The sequence below is a fragment of the Mustela lutreola genome, chromosome 3, assembly GCF_030435805.1.
Source record: "Mustela lutreola isolate mMusLut2 chromosome 3, mMusLut2.pri, whole genome shotgun sequence".
Lineage (NCBI taxonomy): Eukaryota > Metazoa > Chordata > Mammalia > Carnivora > Mustelidae > Mustela > Mustela lutreola.
This window is the reverse complement of record NC_081292.1, coordinates 173,972,678-173,990,111: the sequence shown is the minus strand read 5'-3', so window position 1 is coordinate 173,990,111 and position 17,434 is coordinate 173,972,678. Positions and strand designations below refer to the sequence as shown.

The 17,434-nt window shown below is 39.9% G+C and overlaps 1 protein-coding gene across 1 annotated transcript in view; it reads right to left on the bottom strand.

Moving 5' to 3' along the window:
* Positions 1 to 9,478: 9,478 nt before the first annotated feature.
* Positions 9,479 to 17,434, bottom strand: part of PID1 (phosphotyrosine interaction domain containing 1) — a 231,426-nt gene continuing 223,470 nt past the window's right edge. Inside the window, exon 3 of the mRNA XM_059167804.1 lies at positions 9,479 to 11,643. Within this exon, the coding sequence (XP_059023787.1) occupies positions 11,167 to 11,643 (477 nt within the window). The 3' untranslated portion in view covers positions 9,479 to 11,166. The remainder of the gene's footprint in view (positions 11,644 to 17,434) is intronic.

Below are 17,434 nucleotides of genomic sequence, written 5' to 3'. Positions count from 1 at the left end.
ATGCCCTGTGCCAGGCACTGGGTCAAGAGCCTCTACCTCCTGAAAGGCTGGATAAGACATGCAGACTCAGGAGTCAGACTGCCTCTCCAGGATGGTGACATTTAGCAAATACCTCTCTAAACTTAACTTCCATCAACTGCAAAATAAGAAGAATAATATTTGCCTCTGCATATGCATTTTGTGAAACATACAATTAGAAAATGACAGTAAAAATCTTAAATCCAGATACATGGTAAACAATAAATGTTCATTTCTATTTTTATCTCATTTAAATCTCACATGATTCAGGCTCAAGGTTCAGATTTCAAATGTGCATGGAAGGAAAGGAAGATTGACGTTTATTTTTTTCTGGACCAGGGAAATACATTTAGAAACCAAAGCAGTGATCAAAAAGAGCCACCAAAATCATCCAGGGGAAGCTAAGCACTTTAGTTTCATGAAAATGAGCCTCTCTGGGGAAGAACCATACCCAGGGCTCACTGAGAGCACAAGCATTGAAAGCAAGGCTCTGAAAAGTTACTAGAGGCTGGTCCAACCACAGCTCCCAGACAGAGGTACTAGGTTTTCAAAACTGAGCTGAACCTGAGAATGAGGTAATCTGATCCACTGGAAAATTTGGGGATACAGCTTGGGAGTCCCAAAAGTCAGACTATTGGGCTGCTGCAGCGATGGAGTGACTCAGGAATGTCCTTGGAGCATGTAGGTAAATCACAAGCTTTGAGATGAGCAGGTCTTGAGGTCAAATCTAGCTTTGCTTCCCGCCCCCCAGCTTTGCTTCTTAAGTAATTATGGGATTCAGCCAACTTCCTAAGGATTTTCCAAAATCAACTCTTCATCCATAATGAGAGGATAATAATTCTGACCACATAAATTTCTGTGAAGATTAAATAAACTGATGTATGTGAAGGGTCTTGTACCTCACATACGATCAAAATTATTAGTTCCTATTATTTCCATTCCTTCAAATCTTCCTTCTCTCTTTACCATCCGTAGGCCATGTCTTTGGTGGAGTCCACAGAGCAGCCAATGGACAGTGTTGAGCATGAATGAGATAACTTGTTAATCTTGCACCTAACCATCTCTCCAGAAATATATTCAGAAAGAACCTGCAAACATGCTTTCCTTAGTTCCTTTTCTGGGATACTCTGAACCTAAAAAGGAAAGGCTGGAACATATAAACTTCAAATCCCATATCGTAGTGCTTAAGTATCTTCTCCAACAACTACCAAAAAAGACTATATTATAGTGTTATTTGAATTTGCCTAAAAACAAAGAGAAACTTTTGTAATACAAAACTACAAAGTTGAGAGGAATTGCAAGGTTCATTTAGTTTTTCAGAGAAAAGGAGAAAGAAAACATGTCTTGAGTTCTCTGATGGTAGCCCATTGTGGAGAAAAAAGCAATTTATAAAAAGGCAACTTGAATCATAATATCACAAAGTCTGACCTTTAAAAGAAAGAACTGAATAATCAGTCTGGAAAATAATTTTTAGGAATAAATTCTTTTTGGTTTGCTGGCCAGGCAAATTCTGGTATGGGCTTATCTTAACAGAGAGACCCTGACGCTGCTTTTGAAATGCTGGGGAATGCTGTTCTTCCACAATGAGGCAAAGGGATCTGATTCTTCAGCATGGTACAGAGCACATGCTCGCAAGACAACGCGAGACATAACCGCAGGACAAGAACAGCAGATGTGGAAAAGCACCACACTCCTTGTGTTACTGGCAAATCCCAAATTCTGGCCTTCAAAGACTTCTTCTGTTTGTGATGTGGGGATTTGGATTGGATCATATTGAGATGCCTGGAAGACACCAATTCCCAATGAAAAGCACAAAGTGCTCCATGGGGCAATTGTGGGCATTGGCTTAGACCAAGGTTGTCGCAGCCTGGAAAACTTGGCCTAAAAGTTGCCTAATATTGTCACATACAGGAAGAGCTGTCCTGCCTGCTTCAAACTTATTTATTTATTTATTTATTTAAGTTCTCAAGCTGCCTTTCCCTCACAACCTCATTGCCCTCAGCAGACAACCAAAGCTGGTGATTACCAGACAAGACATAATAATAGGAGATGCAAAAGGGCTGACTTCAGGGAATTTCATCTCCTTGAAATGCGTATGTATTTAAGAACCATGCTAACTTTATTTCACAAGGAAATTCAACAAATTTAAATGAAAATACACTTCAAAAGCCTGTCTGCTATGTCCTTGATAATCCAACCACAATCCTGGCTGGCCAAGAGAAACCAAACCCAGACAAAGAGGGCTTCCCACAGGGGCAAGAGCAGAAAAAGTGCTGAATTTGGAGTTAAACCATCAGTAGTGAAACCGCCAAGTCATGAGCTCTGAAGCACATCTCAGTGTTACACCTGCCTTATGGTTTGGGGCTGAAATATGTCCTCTACCCAAACTCATATGTTGAAGGCTTACTCCCCAGTATCTCAGAATGTGACCTTATTTGGAAATAGCGTAATTGCAGGTAAATTTAGATAAAATGAAAACCTAATCCAGTATGATTAATGTCCTCATAAAGGGAGGAAATTTGGAGACAAACAGACACACAAACACACACACAGGAGAAGGTCATGTGAACATAGAAACGGAGAGCAAGACGGTGGTGCAGAAGACAAGGAATACCAAAGATGGCCAGGAATTCATCAAAAGGCACAGAACTGATCTCCGCTCATAGCCTCAGGAGGAATGAATCTTACCAACACCTCAATCTTGGTCTCCTAGCTTCCAAAGCTGGGAGGTCACTATTGTTTAACCCATCTAGTTTATTATGAGCAGCCCTAGAAAACTCATATACTCACATACCTGATGGAGTTGTAATCAGGTTCACCACTTTATTCATTAAATAAGCATTTCCACGTGTGTCTGTCCCTGAGATAGACTCTGTGGGTGCACAGAGGATCAGACCACAGTGCCCACCCTCTGAGACCCTGCAGAGACATAAGTAGCACAAGTCAGAGTGGCTATTGAGCACTCGACATGATGTAGCCTATAAAATACATACCAAATATTGAAGACTGTATGGCAAGAATACGAAATATCTCGGGGTGCCTGGGTGGCTCAGGGAGTTAAGCCTCTGCCTTCTGCTGAGGTCATGATCTCAGGGTCCTGGGATCGAGCCCCACATCAGGTTCTCTGCTCAGCAGAGAGCCTGCCTCCCCCTCCTCTCTCTGCCTACTTGTGATCTCTCTGTCAAATAAATAAAATCTTTAAAAAAAAAAAAAAAGAATGTGAAATATCTCATTCATGCATTTTATAGCAGTTATGTGTTACAGTAGTAGTTTAAATATTTTGGTTAAAGTATATTATTAAAATTATTTTCTCCTCTTTCTTTAAATTTTTTTAATTTGACTAATAGAAAATTTTAAATTACACATGTGGCCAGCAGTATTGATCTATGGGACAGCATTGCTCCAGAAGCTCTCAGATCAGGGGTGAGGAAGACATAGAAGCAGTAATGGCCATATGTCAGGGTCATAGTGGTTTTTCACAAGTCTGTAGGAGCCTGGAAGAAGGAACTACATCCACAAAGAAGGGAGGATTTGACATAGGAGCAGGGCATTCCAAAGCTCACAGTCCAGCCCTTTTGTGGAATTACAAAGAACATTGTAGGCTACCCAACAGCTTCCTGTGAAGGAGTGAGAAGCGAAAATGAAAACCCCAAAGAGCAACATTAACTGAATATTCGTGAGATCTCGATTCTGGGCTAAGTACTTCATTTATATTCACTCATTTACTTTTCATTGCAGTTCTATCAGTCAGACACCTATTATTCTCACTTTACAGATGAGGAAACTGAGATGTTAAATTCTTTGCCCGAGATGTTAAGTTCTTTGCCCAGGGCAACACTGAGAAAGGTTTAAATGTGAGTCTGGAATAACAGGTGAGAGCCAGCTTGAGAAGGACCTTGTTTATCATACCAACATATAAAATTAAAGAGTAGAGGGAGGGAATGAGTACAGCCATTAGTTTCTCTTATAGAGAATGAAGAGGCCATGGAAATTCTAAGTAAAACTCTGGCATAATCAAATTAGAGTTTTAGAAAAATTAGAGCTCTGGCCATGAAGAATGGTGGAGCTGGAGGTTCTGTGTTCAGATAAGAAGTCATTCTCGTCCCTTGCCCAGAAATAGAAGAATAATCCAGAGAACTTCCTGTTACTATGGCTTTTGAGGGCTCTCAGGAGTCTTTTGTAGACCAAAGACGGATGTCACTGGAAGTCCAGAAGTGATCTGAGGCCACAGAGCTGGTCTGACTGAAACCAAATTGTGGATGACACAGGACTCTTTCCCCCTTTCTTTAGGAACCGCTGTTCTTTGACACTTCCGGCCTTGGGAAAGGCTTGGATCAGCGGCTGAACTGAAATAGCAGAAGAAATAAATAAGACTTCTGCCTCAGAGGTTTGTCCTGGGAATGAGGGAGGGGACACATTTTGCCTTCAGGTTCTGAGGTTTTCTGGCAACCCTCAAGTCACCCAGAATGAATCTTTCTTCCATTCTCAGACTGCCTGATGTGTGGGATGCCTCACTCTTTTCCTTCAAGAGTCATGGAAGAGAAATGACTCTAAAGAAACAATGATTTTGATTCTTTAAGATACAGTTTCTCATAGAATAGCACTTGGAATCTGATGACTTAAAGCTCACACCTGTTGCAATTCTGAACCTAAAAGTTAGGCAACTTAAGAGGGCTCTTCCCCAAATGTGATCTCAAGAGCTATTTTGAGAAGGTCAGTGGTAGGCCTCACATGCCTTCTTTTGGTTTATGAAACATGAGGTAGAGTGAAAATAGTGAGAAGTTTCCAGTGTTTGCTATTTCATGAGTCTGAAAAAAATACATTGAGAAAAAGAATATGGGTATAATTCAAGACTGCTATGAAAAAGCTTATGCTTGTGAAAGAAGTTTCTACCCTGATAGAAAAATTATCTACCTTCTGGGACAATCATCATGAAAAGCAAATTCTTCTTGGCTGATGGATTGCAAAAAGGTGCTCTTCCTTGGGAAGAGCATGGGCTGGGTCCAGGGCTGCCCCCATGGTCTCTCTATCATGTCCTCTTGGGCAGGGCATGAACTCCATTCTGCACGCAGAGACCCTGCAAGCTTCATACCCCATCCGTGCAGAGCTAACATAATGATCACATTGTGGTGGAACACTACAAATCATAAACACATTCATGGATCTAAAAAGCAAAATGTAAAACTTTAAGTACAAACCAGCCCACTAAACATAATTGGTTATAACTGACTTGTTACATAATCTCGGTGAGTCACTGAATTTTGTAAGGTGATCCACAATAATGTAGAGTCTTCATAATGTAAGCAAAAAAAAAAAAAAAAAAATAATGAGTAGCAAACAAAATCATTAAGGCTTGATGATCAGAAAATAATTTCAATTTCAATTATTTTAACAGCAATATTTCTATGAGAAACAGGAAGAGTTTAGTTTTTGGAAGGAGTTATGCTAATAAGATCAAAGAATTATACTAACTGAAGGTAAAGATGTATATGATGAGTAAAAGAGGAATTTTATTACTTCCAAGGACACTAAGTCCTAGAGTTGCATTAACCATCTGTTGCTTAGTGGAGAACCCACTTTAATAAACAAAGAATAATGGCTTGAAACCAGCACCTCAAAGCCTCAATTTCAGCTGTACCAGCCTCTACTTGTGCTGAAATTACACCATGCCCAGTAAATTGTTATTGTAATATGTGGAGGCTGTTTTTCCCAAGCAGGCAAACACTTCCAATAATGTTATTCATCCTATTTATTTTGCTTATTAAAAATAAACATAAAACTTGAGCTTTTCAAGCCTAAAACCACCAACTCCTAATTAGTTTTATCTAAATTAATGAGGTTTTACTGTACTAGTTTTTAAAAGTGCAGTACTGAATTCTAGGAAAAGCTGTTGCAATTAAAATGGAGAAAGCCAACAAGAATTTGGCAAAAGACTAAAATTAAAGGTCTAATTCTATCCTAAGCCCCCCAATTAAAATCATCTTTTACTCATAATATCATCGTCCTGAAGATAATCCAATTACAAACACAGCATTTATCATTAGATTTTATTTTCTGTGTAAAATTGGAATTAGAAACAGTAGTTCACATCTGTGATCAATCTTGGTTTTGGTTGATCTCAAATTTACATTAAAAGGTGACCCAGAATGGAGTCCTTCCTTGGCTCTTTCTTGCAAGTGGGTGTTTCCTTAAAAGTTTCTTTTAAGCTTTGCCCCCAAAGAACAAAGAATGTTCTGGGATGGCAACGAGAATCAAATGACAGGTTTGAAATCAAGTAGGTCCTACCTAGCATCATGTTTTATTTTACAATACTCATAATAATTTTTTAAGTGGCTAAAACTTGGTCTAATACATATGTTTAGATAAAGGGATGTACATTTTTTTATTAAGAAAGTAGTTGTTAAGAGACCTTATAGACATGAAAGTATTGATAATTATTGGCAATGTATTATGAAGGGCTTAAAAATATGTAATACTTCAGTAATTCCATTTTCAGATCATCTCAGTACCTTCTTAGAGTAGCTTCCAAGCTAAGCTGTTGAAAACTTAGTAGGAACTTAATAATGTTTTTAAATAAAAATCATAGTTCTCCTAAGCACAAACCATTCAGATTATTTTTAAATAACCAATTTTGGGTGCCTAAGCAAAACCTAAAATAATCTTACTAGGACATTCCAAAAGAAACATTCTCCCCAAATCTCTTTGTGAATGTCAGCTTTGGTCAAATGTGCAAGACTATGTCCTGGGTTTGTTTAAAAAAATATATATATCGTAGTTTATTTGTGAATGTCCAATATAAGATGGATTAGATTTTTCTTCCTCTTAGCAATTTGCTCTTACTCATGCTGTTGTTTTTCTTTCTAAGCTTGGGATTTATGCACCATACATAGTTCTCCTTTGGTACCTATTATCAGCTGGTACCTCTGTAAAAGCAGCAGCCAGAGTTCTTAAGTTGTGTCCCATAAAATTGCTCTAAAAGCCAAATCTTGGTATCTAAAAAGAAAGTTTCTGAAGATCAATCAGAATTTGGCAATTAAAGGAAACTTCACCTTCACCCCAATTGAGTTGAGGGTATATCAAGGAGATGAAAAGATATATTGCACATTTCTTGGAATGCTTAAGAAATAGTAAGCTATGATGAATTGAACTGTCATCATGTCCCATCTAGCTGAAAAATATTAACAAGAGCGATTTAGGATAATCTGAAGCGTTTGACCGTATCATCAAAGTTTGCATCAATGGATCATGAACTAAAACATGATCAAGGATTCAGAGCACATATGCTCTTCCTGCTCAAATCAGAGATGGTCTGGAATGGTGTCATGTAAACAAATATTAAAGTTGAAAAGGATGGAAGGAAAGGGGGGGGTGGGAAAAGGCAAAAGAGAGGGCAAAGGAAAAATGTTTTAGAAGTACAAATTTGGGGGAGGAATCAGTTATACTCATATGCTTCCTATTGTCAGAAAAATAAAAACGACTTCCCCTAATACCCATCCTCTTTGTTTCCAGCAACAGGAATAAACAGAAACAAGTGTAGGACAAGAACTCTGTAATCTATGACTAGAGATGAAATGTGACCAAAAGGTAGAAAATTCCCATCTTAATGACACACCCCAGAGTTAAACAGATACTTAGATAATATATATACATGCATATATATACTTACATAATCATACAAATAAAGATAGAATTGAAAATGCAATGAATGGCTGAAGAGAAATTACAGGGTTCTCTAGAATTCTGTAGCAGAAGGTCATGACTCAGAGTTTTAACACATCCTGAGAAAAACAAAATAAACCATGCGTCTGGTTCTGTAGGGGTGGAAAAAGTATTTTGTCCGCTGACCACAGCCAATAAAATACTTAAGTAAAATCTCAAATAAAGTTATTTGTACTCAAATAAAACTTCTTGGACCTTTGTTTTTAAAACTTTTCTATTGCTATCAAAAAATACTTGGAAACGAATAGCATTTAAGATTTTTATTTATAGTGGTGTAGAATGCTCATTTAAAATAAGCTAGAGGAGGGGCGCCTGGGTGGCTCAGTCAGTTAGGAGTCAGGCTCTTGGTTTCGGCTCAGGTCATGATCTCAGGGCCATGAGATGGAACCCCCCCAAGAGGCTCTATGCTCAGCATGGAGTCTGCTTGAGATTCTTTCCCTCTCCCTCTCCCCTTGCTCAGTCTGTCTCTCTCTTTCTCAAATAAATAAATAAAATCTTAAAATAAAATAAGCTAGAGGATTTAAGGAGACTAGAAATAAAAAATCCCAGGAAGTGGCTCTTGTCTAAACAGAGCAATAGCCCTGGACCAGAAGTCAGAGGGTTCGAAGTTTCCGTAAAACACATCCTAGCTGTGCAGCCTTTAGCCAACTTTTGTGACCTCTCTGAATCTGAGTTTCTTCATCTCTAAAGTAATTGCCAAACCTTCTGGGGGAACATATGAGTTAATGTACATGAAAGTGCTTTGTGACCACCAGTATGGGACATATAGTACAAAAAGGGAGAAAACAAAGCATTAAAAAAAAAATGCAAGTCTGATTCACCCCCCTGCCTGTCCCCAAAGACTTCATTAGCTATTTGAAAGATGTCGTTGCGTATTTATCTTTAAATTGCTTACTAATCATCTCGAGCAAAAGCTCATGGCAATATTATCAGAGCCAATTACTTAGCATGTCACACTCAGTATCCTGAAAAAAATACCAGCAAATGCTTTCTGCAATAAATAACCATATGTGCCCTTGGGATTTAATTTTTACTGTGAGGGGAAAGTGGTGTTGCTTTGAAATATATGCTGGCTGGGTCCTTCCTTTCTTTTTTTCTTTTTATATTTTCCTCCCTCTTAGAAGCATATTCAAGGACAAGGTAGTGAAATTGAAATTGAGGAACAGTTAATGAGGGAAAATGCCATTTGAATCGGAGAAGATGGGCGGTAATTCTTAATTGAGTGTGCCTCTTCAGTAGGCTCTCATATTTTCACTTCAGGAGGCTTTGTGTTGGTTACTGAGTCCATGAAGGGCACTGCTCAAGATGCACGTGCTCCATGGCCCCCGCCTTGCTAGATTAATGGGGTCGTTCTGAGAAATCATGGTCTGCAGGAAACATTTTTAACCAGTGCTATCAGAGGGAATCACTCCATGTTTACCTTCCAGGATTTTGGCACAGGTTCTTCCAAGATGGAACACAAGAGTTTATAAATTGTGATCATTTGCAAAACGTTCAGGAAGACTCTCCTCAGAAATAAGTCCATCACACCAAAAAAATATTTCAATGGTTGACACGATACCATCTCAGTGAATTAAATATAAAATGAGCATTGGAAAATACAACAAGATTTATTTAAATGCAATCAAGGAGTGGTTTATTTATGACCCAGCAGGAATGTTTTTCAGAAAGAATTCCCTCTTTACTCAACCTGATCTATTCCGTCCTTTGGGTTTTCATTACTTAAAAAAGGAAAGACATATAAAGTATGAAAGTCCTCAGCTTTATTAATGCAAACATATTTTTATTAAAGAATGAATGCATTTATGCTAAAGAATAGTTTACATGTGTTGTAGAGCAGCAAGCAATATCCAAGAGGCGAGTTCTTCTCAATATAACTCCATGCTCATTCTACATGCCTTAACACTGGACCCACACACGGGGGCACACGTACACACACACAAATGCATACAGGAACACACAGATACACAGACCAAAACGCTGACACCATTACTCTCTGGATTTGATGAGCTCTTATTTAAGGCTTCTGTAAGGTGTCCCAGTGCCCCTAACATTACCAGGATTAAAAACAGACTTCAGTCAAGGAGCAGAATTACCTGGAAAACTAGCCATCTGCTCCTAGCCTTAAATGTATGCATTTGAACCAACACTTTCAGTTTCATTCAGTGTTGACTCTGTGTTGATGATATTAAAGATCTGTGAAACTGAGCCATCTCAGACTCTCTTAGCGATATTTCTCATTAGAAACAGTGGGTAAACCGGCAACTCCGCCCCTAAGATATCACCAATTGTAAGATAATGGGGTCAGATTTCCCTTTGGGACACAGTTTCTCTAGACAAACCAAGTGTATATAGCACATTCCCTATTTGAGTACAATGTTGAGTGATTGAGGCAAGCCTTCCTTTGTGATGCCCAATCAGATCTGAAGCTTGCCGGAAGGATTCATCAGACAGTACCATCAACTAAATAAGTAACCATAAATCAGAACTGATCAAAGGATAGCCTACGAGGAGTTTGCTCGCTTGCTGATAACTCATTCCCTTTTTCCAAGGTTTCTGTGATTGTGGTGGTTGTTTGAAACTCCTACTTTGTTTATTTCCCCTGCTTGGTTCTTTTCTTCCCTTTTTGTGTCCTGCAGTGTATGCTGAGAATCCATCCCTTAGGGACATTCGCTGGGTTGGAAAGAGAAAGAGGGTGGATGAGGAGGGATGAGGAAAGCAGCTATTAGTAGTCGCAAGTATTCTAAGAAAATAGATGAAGTGAATACAATAGGAGGGTACTACTTGATATATTTACGTAAATAAAAGCATTATCTTTAACTGTGAATTAACTGCCAACTATCAGCTTGTTAGTTGTAAAGCTCAATAAAGGCTGTGCTGGTTTGCTTACTTAGGAGAGAATCTGAAACATGCCAGGGAGAGGGGCTCTCAGGATATGCCTGAGGTGTTCCTTTAGCTCTGCGGCCTCTCACCTGCACCTGCGCCCCCCACCCACCCACCCACCCTCTCCCCATGACTAGGGATCCTACAGGTGCATCTAACGTTCTTGTTGGATATCATAAGGCAGATTGGAATGGTCCATCAAATAACAGCCGCAGTGGATTTGCCTGAGAGTGATGATAACTGGCATGGGGTCTCCTACAGGGAGGCATGGGGAAATGAGGGGGGTGGGGAAAGAAGAGAGTCTAGAACTTTCCTCCCCGTCCGCACACCCACCCTCCTCACAGTCACAGCAGCAGCAGATTTCAATGTAACGTAATTACTTTAATAATACATTTCTTTAGATTTAGAATTGCTCTTCTGAATTTAAAAAGCTTGGTCGGCCAACAGTTTGGCAGTCTTTTCTTCCCAAATTTGAATCATTGCTTATTCATCTATCATCTTGAATTCCTTGACCAATGCTGCCTTGCTGAAGCATCCTAAGTCCATTCAGCCATCATCGGATTCCAATTCCTGGGAAACTTCTTCCGATGAGCTGTTCCTATGGATCCGACCGTCGCTCTTCATACTGTGGAAAGTCTTCTTGAAGGCCTCCATCATGGCATGGGCCAGCTTCTTGGCCTCGAGCTTGCTCTCACACTCTACAGCGTGGCAGTCCATCTGGTAGGACAGGTCATCATTGATCTCCCTATAAACCCAGGCGAAGATGTTGGGGCTCACGTTGTGATCGGCAGTGCAGTAGGCAATGCGTGCCACCTGGAAGGTATCCATGTGGACTGTGGCTTCACCTTTGTGGTCGAGGTGATGAAGCCACACTTGGAATGGTCGGATTTCCAGAAGGGCATTGGCTGGAAAGACATCTTCTCGGGCTAGCGTGTGCTTCTTCCAGAGCTCGATGACGGGCTTTTCTGTGCAGCCTGACAGAAACTGCATGCCTGTGGTGGGGACTTTACCCAGATAGGTAACCTGCAGAGAGACGAAGAGGAAGAAAAAAGGAAAGGTCAACATTAGGCTCTTCATTCTAGTTGTTCACTTAGATGCTCTCGGTCACACTGTCACTCTGGGCAGGTAGAGAGACATCGTTCCAGCTCCCAAACAAACAAAGTTGTCATCAGAATTTCTACCTTTTCTCCCTCACTGTGGTATTGAAATGCCTTAAGTAGCGTTGGATTTTTTAAAAACCTAATTTCTAGAGAGCCATTCTCCCTCTCATCTCCTACCCCCTTTTAAAATTCAAATTATAGCAACAATATGATCTTTTTACATAATTTGGCATTTCTTTAAAATCATAAAGCCATTTGAAGTTTCCTTTCAACCAAACACATACAGAATTTAATGACAGGAGGAAGTCAAAAGGATGCCGCATCTGAAAAAAATTTTTTCATTAAACTTGTCTACTTATCACTTTACAATTCTCTCACAGTGTTTGATTTCACCTAAGCTTTTGCTTCTAGCAAATGCCAAGGACACAAAAACATTGTGGATTAAAACATGACTGTTATCCCTACCTCACCCCCCACTATAAGCAAGGTAATTTTTTTAATATGGCAATACTCAGTTGTTTTTCAGCCTAAATAAGCTTTAAACTGATGAGCATCTGGTTATAGTGATAATAAAAGAAAGATCGATAGATGGGTCAACACTGGAATTCTGGCTAGCTAGACGGGCAGTATGAAAACAAAGGCAAAGAATTCCAAGTGACTCAAATAGTATCTTTTTTTTAAGATTTTATTTATTTATTTGAGAGACAGAGTACAGGCCTATGTGCATGAGCAAGGGGGAGGGGTAGAACGAGACGGGGAAGCAGACATTCTGCTGAGAGCGAGCCCTGGGCAGGGCTCAATCCCAGCACCCTTTCCCCATCATGACCTAAGCTGAAGGCAGAGGTTTAACCCACTGAGCCACCCAGGCATCCCTCAGATAGTGTCTTTTAAAACACTTGTTTATTATCCTACTAAGAAGGATTTTCATTTCTTTTTTTTTTTCATTCATCAAAATTCATGGAACTGCCACCATTGGAAAACCGGCATTATGGAAATGTGTAAAACTGAAGAAATCATTTAAGAAATAACATAAGATAGTATATAATTAGGTTCAAAATCAGTGACACAGATGTAAATACTGTCAATTAGAGGAAGATGAGATCAGAAAAAAAAAAGTCCACGGAAATGATGAGGAAGGAGATTTGGGAACAACGATTGCAATCAATGTCTGTGTTTCGCGGGGCTATAAAGGTCACACACACAAAGATACAGAACACAGAAGTTAAGTACTATTGCATTTTTTTCATGCTTTGTTTACCTCTTAAACAAGAGTTAATTAGACATTCCCTTTAAAAAATAACTTATTTATAAAGAGGCACAGTGCTGTACATTCTAGGAATACTTACTGGGAACCTATTCTACACATCGGCAAAGAGCCAGGGGAGATGAAGAACAGGGAGGGGGAAGATGGAGAGGTCCAAAATCAATAGGAAGGAGGTCGTTGGTATTTGCTCACAGCACAGTCTTTGAAGCAAACAAAGTCGAGATTTACATCCTAGTTCCACAGTTCACAAGGTGGGTGGTTCTGGGCCATGCATTAACCCTCTACCGTGAAGGATACAGGCAAAGGACCCTAAGGATTCAGAGGAGGGAGAAATGGCATCCTGCTGATGGAAGGCCTCAGGGTAGAGAGTCACTAGATTTCAAGATATGGGGTCTCAAAAGCCAGGTAGGAGAAGCACGTGAAGGTAGCAAGAGGAGGGAACAGGAGGGAAAGGGATTGCAGTGGGAAAAGCTCTCTTCCACACAACTTGGGCAACAGGCCACTTAGGCCTGACCAGATAGGAGGTGGGGACAGAGGGCAGCCCTGGAGAAGAGACAGGATGTAAGATGTCACTGGATGAAAGCAGGCAGAAGGCCCTACACGCAGCCTAGGGAGTAAGGACATCCCTGCTCTGGAGGGAAGGCCATAGAAGGTCTACAGTCCCAGAAGTGCCCGGATCTGAGCAAGGTTGTGAACTTGGAAGACTTGCCAGGAAGAACAGATGGGAAAGTCTGGGCAGTAGCAGAATGCTCAGACAGCACAGCCAAGAGGCAAGAGGACCCAGACCGGGAGTGGAGTTCATGGAGGTGACGAGAAAAGACAGATGGAGCCTGATGGGACGACATTACAGAAGTGGGACTGACAACACGTGGTGGGAGACGGAAGGGGAGAATGACACAGACAGACAAGCAAGTGCCTCACATCCACAAGGAGAGCCATAGGCTGGATGGCTCCTGTTCTCTCCACGTTGGAGTAAATGTGCAATAAAGAGGTCTTGTCTTCTATATTTCCTGCAAATGTGCTTTCTGTATATGGTACTTTATGATACCTTTTACTCCTTTTTTAACAGCTTTATTACATTTTTATAGAGGTGAAATTCACATCCCATAAAATTAACCATCTTAAAGTGTGTGATTCAGTGGTATTTAGTAGTCAAAATGTTGTACAACTGTCAGCTCTGTCCAGTCCCAAAATGTTTTCACTGTGCCCAAGGGTGATGTCATCCCCATGAAGCTGTCACTCTCTATCGTCCCCTCCCACCAGCCCCTGTCAACCTCTAATCTGCTTTCTGTCTGTATGGATTTATTATTCTGGATTTTTGTATAATACGCAACCCTTTGTATCTGGCTTCTTTTATTGAGCATAATGTTTTCAAGGTTCTTGCAAGAGGGACCATGTAGCAGTAGCTCATTCTTTTCTAGGACATCTTTACCTCAAGAAATTCAAAAGAAAATGGGGAAACTAACCTCAGTGCTTGAAGTAAAAGTGCATTCTTTCTTACTATCCACTGAAACTAGAAATAACCATGTTTATATTTGACAGAAACAGCCTTCAAAGGGAGGAAATGTCCTTCAATTTGCTCTAAGCTCTCTCTCTCTCTCTCTCTCTCTCTCACACACACACACACACACTTTTTAAAATTAAAAAGTTATCTAGCCAATGCCTTCTAACATGATATAATTAAGGGATGAGCTTCAAAACTTTATTAGAGGTTGTAGAAAATTCACTCCAATCAAAAGCAATTTCATAGAAGTAAATATGTGTAACTCAGAAAAATGTATTCCTTTCATAAATATTTATGACTTGAAAACTGAAGATTTTAAGGAAATGAAGTTTTATTTTGGAAGTGTGCTTGATAGAAGGATGGGGCAGAGATGAGGAGCCCAAAGAGCTTACTAAAATAATAACAAAAGCTACTTTTACTATGTAGACATATATAAAAACAATTTTAAAGCTCTGAGATAGAACAGAAGACATAGGTGTAACCTCTGGGTATTAAACTTAAGAAAGTAATCTTCATTCAGTGGCCCAGTTTCACCAAGGTTACCTAGATGGCACACTGCACATTGAGCATGAGGTTCTAAATCGTCATTTATATATATATATCACCACCGAATCAAGCCACGAGGATGCTGAATAAAGTAGTACCTAATATTTGCACCACACTTTAGGCAAAAGGCTATTTGTGTCTACCAGCTTCATTGACAGACCTGTGGATTCATGAATCAGGACGGAAAATGATTCCCATTAGCCCATTTTCAGAGGTAAGAACCCTAGGTCAGGGACTGGCACTGGGACATGCACTCTGTTCTGCAAGGTGCTAGGCTTTCTGGAACATTCTGATGATTCGTGAGGAAAACGGCATGGAAAAGTCACCCTCAAAAATATGTGTTGAATTCCTGAGCCACTTTGCTATTAGAAAAGAGCTGTTTCCATTGGAGTCCACTTACTAGACACTTGTTCATTTCCCCCATCTTTTGACTATAAGAGAGATTTTGGACTTCTATGAGCACCCTAGATACAGCAGGTCCTCCCAAAGAGTGGACAGCATTCCTGCATGGGGTGCTTTCGTAAATGACACTCTCTCCCATGCCATGAGGGGCCTAAGCCTTGATTTACAACTTTATTCCTTATTGTATAATTACAGAAAGTAAGACTCAGAAACCTCTTAAAATTCCCAGGTGAAATGGAGCACAAATAACAAAATTTTATATATATACATATATATGTATATGTATTTATATATATATATATAAATACATTGTATTTATATATATATATATATAAATACAATATAAATATTAATATATTTAATATCTATATAAAGTATAGGTTTTCTAAAACTCAAGAAAATATAGTCTACTTAAAACAAAATCAAAGAAAACAAACTGTTTCATCTCAAGAACTGAAGACTTTCGGCATCTTCCCAAGAGTATTCTGTGAAAAGAGAAGCATAAACGTGGTCTACCAATACTAATCCTAAATATTCCATTAGCTTCATCTTGCAAAGTACTACTCAGCCTGCAGAGGGTGGAGAGCTAAAAGTGGTTAAGGGGAGGACTCCTCTCCATTGTGATACTGACAGCGGCCTCCAAGCACACCAAATGTTCACTGGGCCTTGCACAATTTATGTTTGCTCTCAACTGGGATTTTCCATGGAGATTACAGAGGCTGCAGTGGACAGACTGGACAGACAAGCCCTTAGTAGAAGCACAGAATTAGCAAATATGCCCCTGACATGCCAGAAAATGGCTGATTGTCTAGATAAGCAGCTCCAGTCCTGCTGCTTGATAGGACCAGGATCTGCTTCCCTTGGGCCTTGGTAAGACTCTCAGCTGGGACTTCTCTGTAATTAAATGAGCTAACCCTGTCCAAGCCCTTCTAGGCAGTCCCAGTAATGGAACTCTCTGGTTCCTATAGGATCTAGTCAACATAAAACATGAGTTAAAGGATCTAATCTGATGTCACTGGGTCAACCTCAGGAAGTCAATGGAACCTCTGTTTTGTTGCCTTTGTGGAGGTGATCATGTCAGAAATCCCAAGAGATAACATAAATACAAAAAAACAATGCTAGGTTGGCATTCCTTAGAGAGACATGGAAAAAGAATTATCTAAATGGAGTTTCCCTAAAAATAGAATGTAAAATGATGACATGATGTTCCAAGCAGTTTCCCCTCCACATAACCCCTTTAAATCAGCCCTGTTATCACCCATAATGGCCTGTGTTCTGGAATCCTCACTTGGTGCACTTTCCCCTCATAAGTCAACTATCTACTACCTGCCTATGCATTTGCAAACCCCCCTGTAAGTTCTCCAAAGTCTGTCATTAACCCATGATTCTAAGTCACTGGAGACAACAACAGCAACTATTCTTCAGGCTTTAATTTAAAAAAAAATGTTAATTTCTCTCTTTAATTTTTGATATATAGTGTAATAAAAATATACCTATGGCTCTGTTTCTCAAGGGAAAACTTAAAGTAAAACCTTAAAAAAAAAAAATCAACCGTCTCAAAATTCCAAAGTTTCATCATGCTGTGCATTCAGCCATTTCCTCTACCAACATGAAGCCACAGGACCCACGTGTGTCAATAAACAGAAACTCTCCCAATACAGTGTGTTATCTTTGTAGCCATCTACGTCAACACTGTGGTGGGGATTTACTCTCTCCATAGAGAGATCGCTTCTTGCCACAATCTCCTGAGGGCAGGGAGACTTTCTTTCACACCCCTCTGTGGGCACCTCCTCCCTAGAAGTAAAAACACAGGACTCAATGTGCAAGGAGGCTTCAGGAAGTTCTGCTGCCAACATAGGTCTGGTGAAGGAGAATCTTGTTATTCCTGCCCATCTATGAAAGAGGTGAATGTTTTCTAGATGAATACGTCCCTTCTGAGCCTCATCCTTATGGGCTGCTATCTTCCAGAGCCACAGAATTGACGAGAACCCTTGAGTC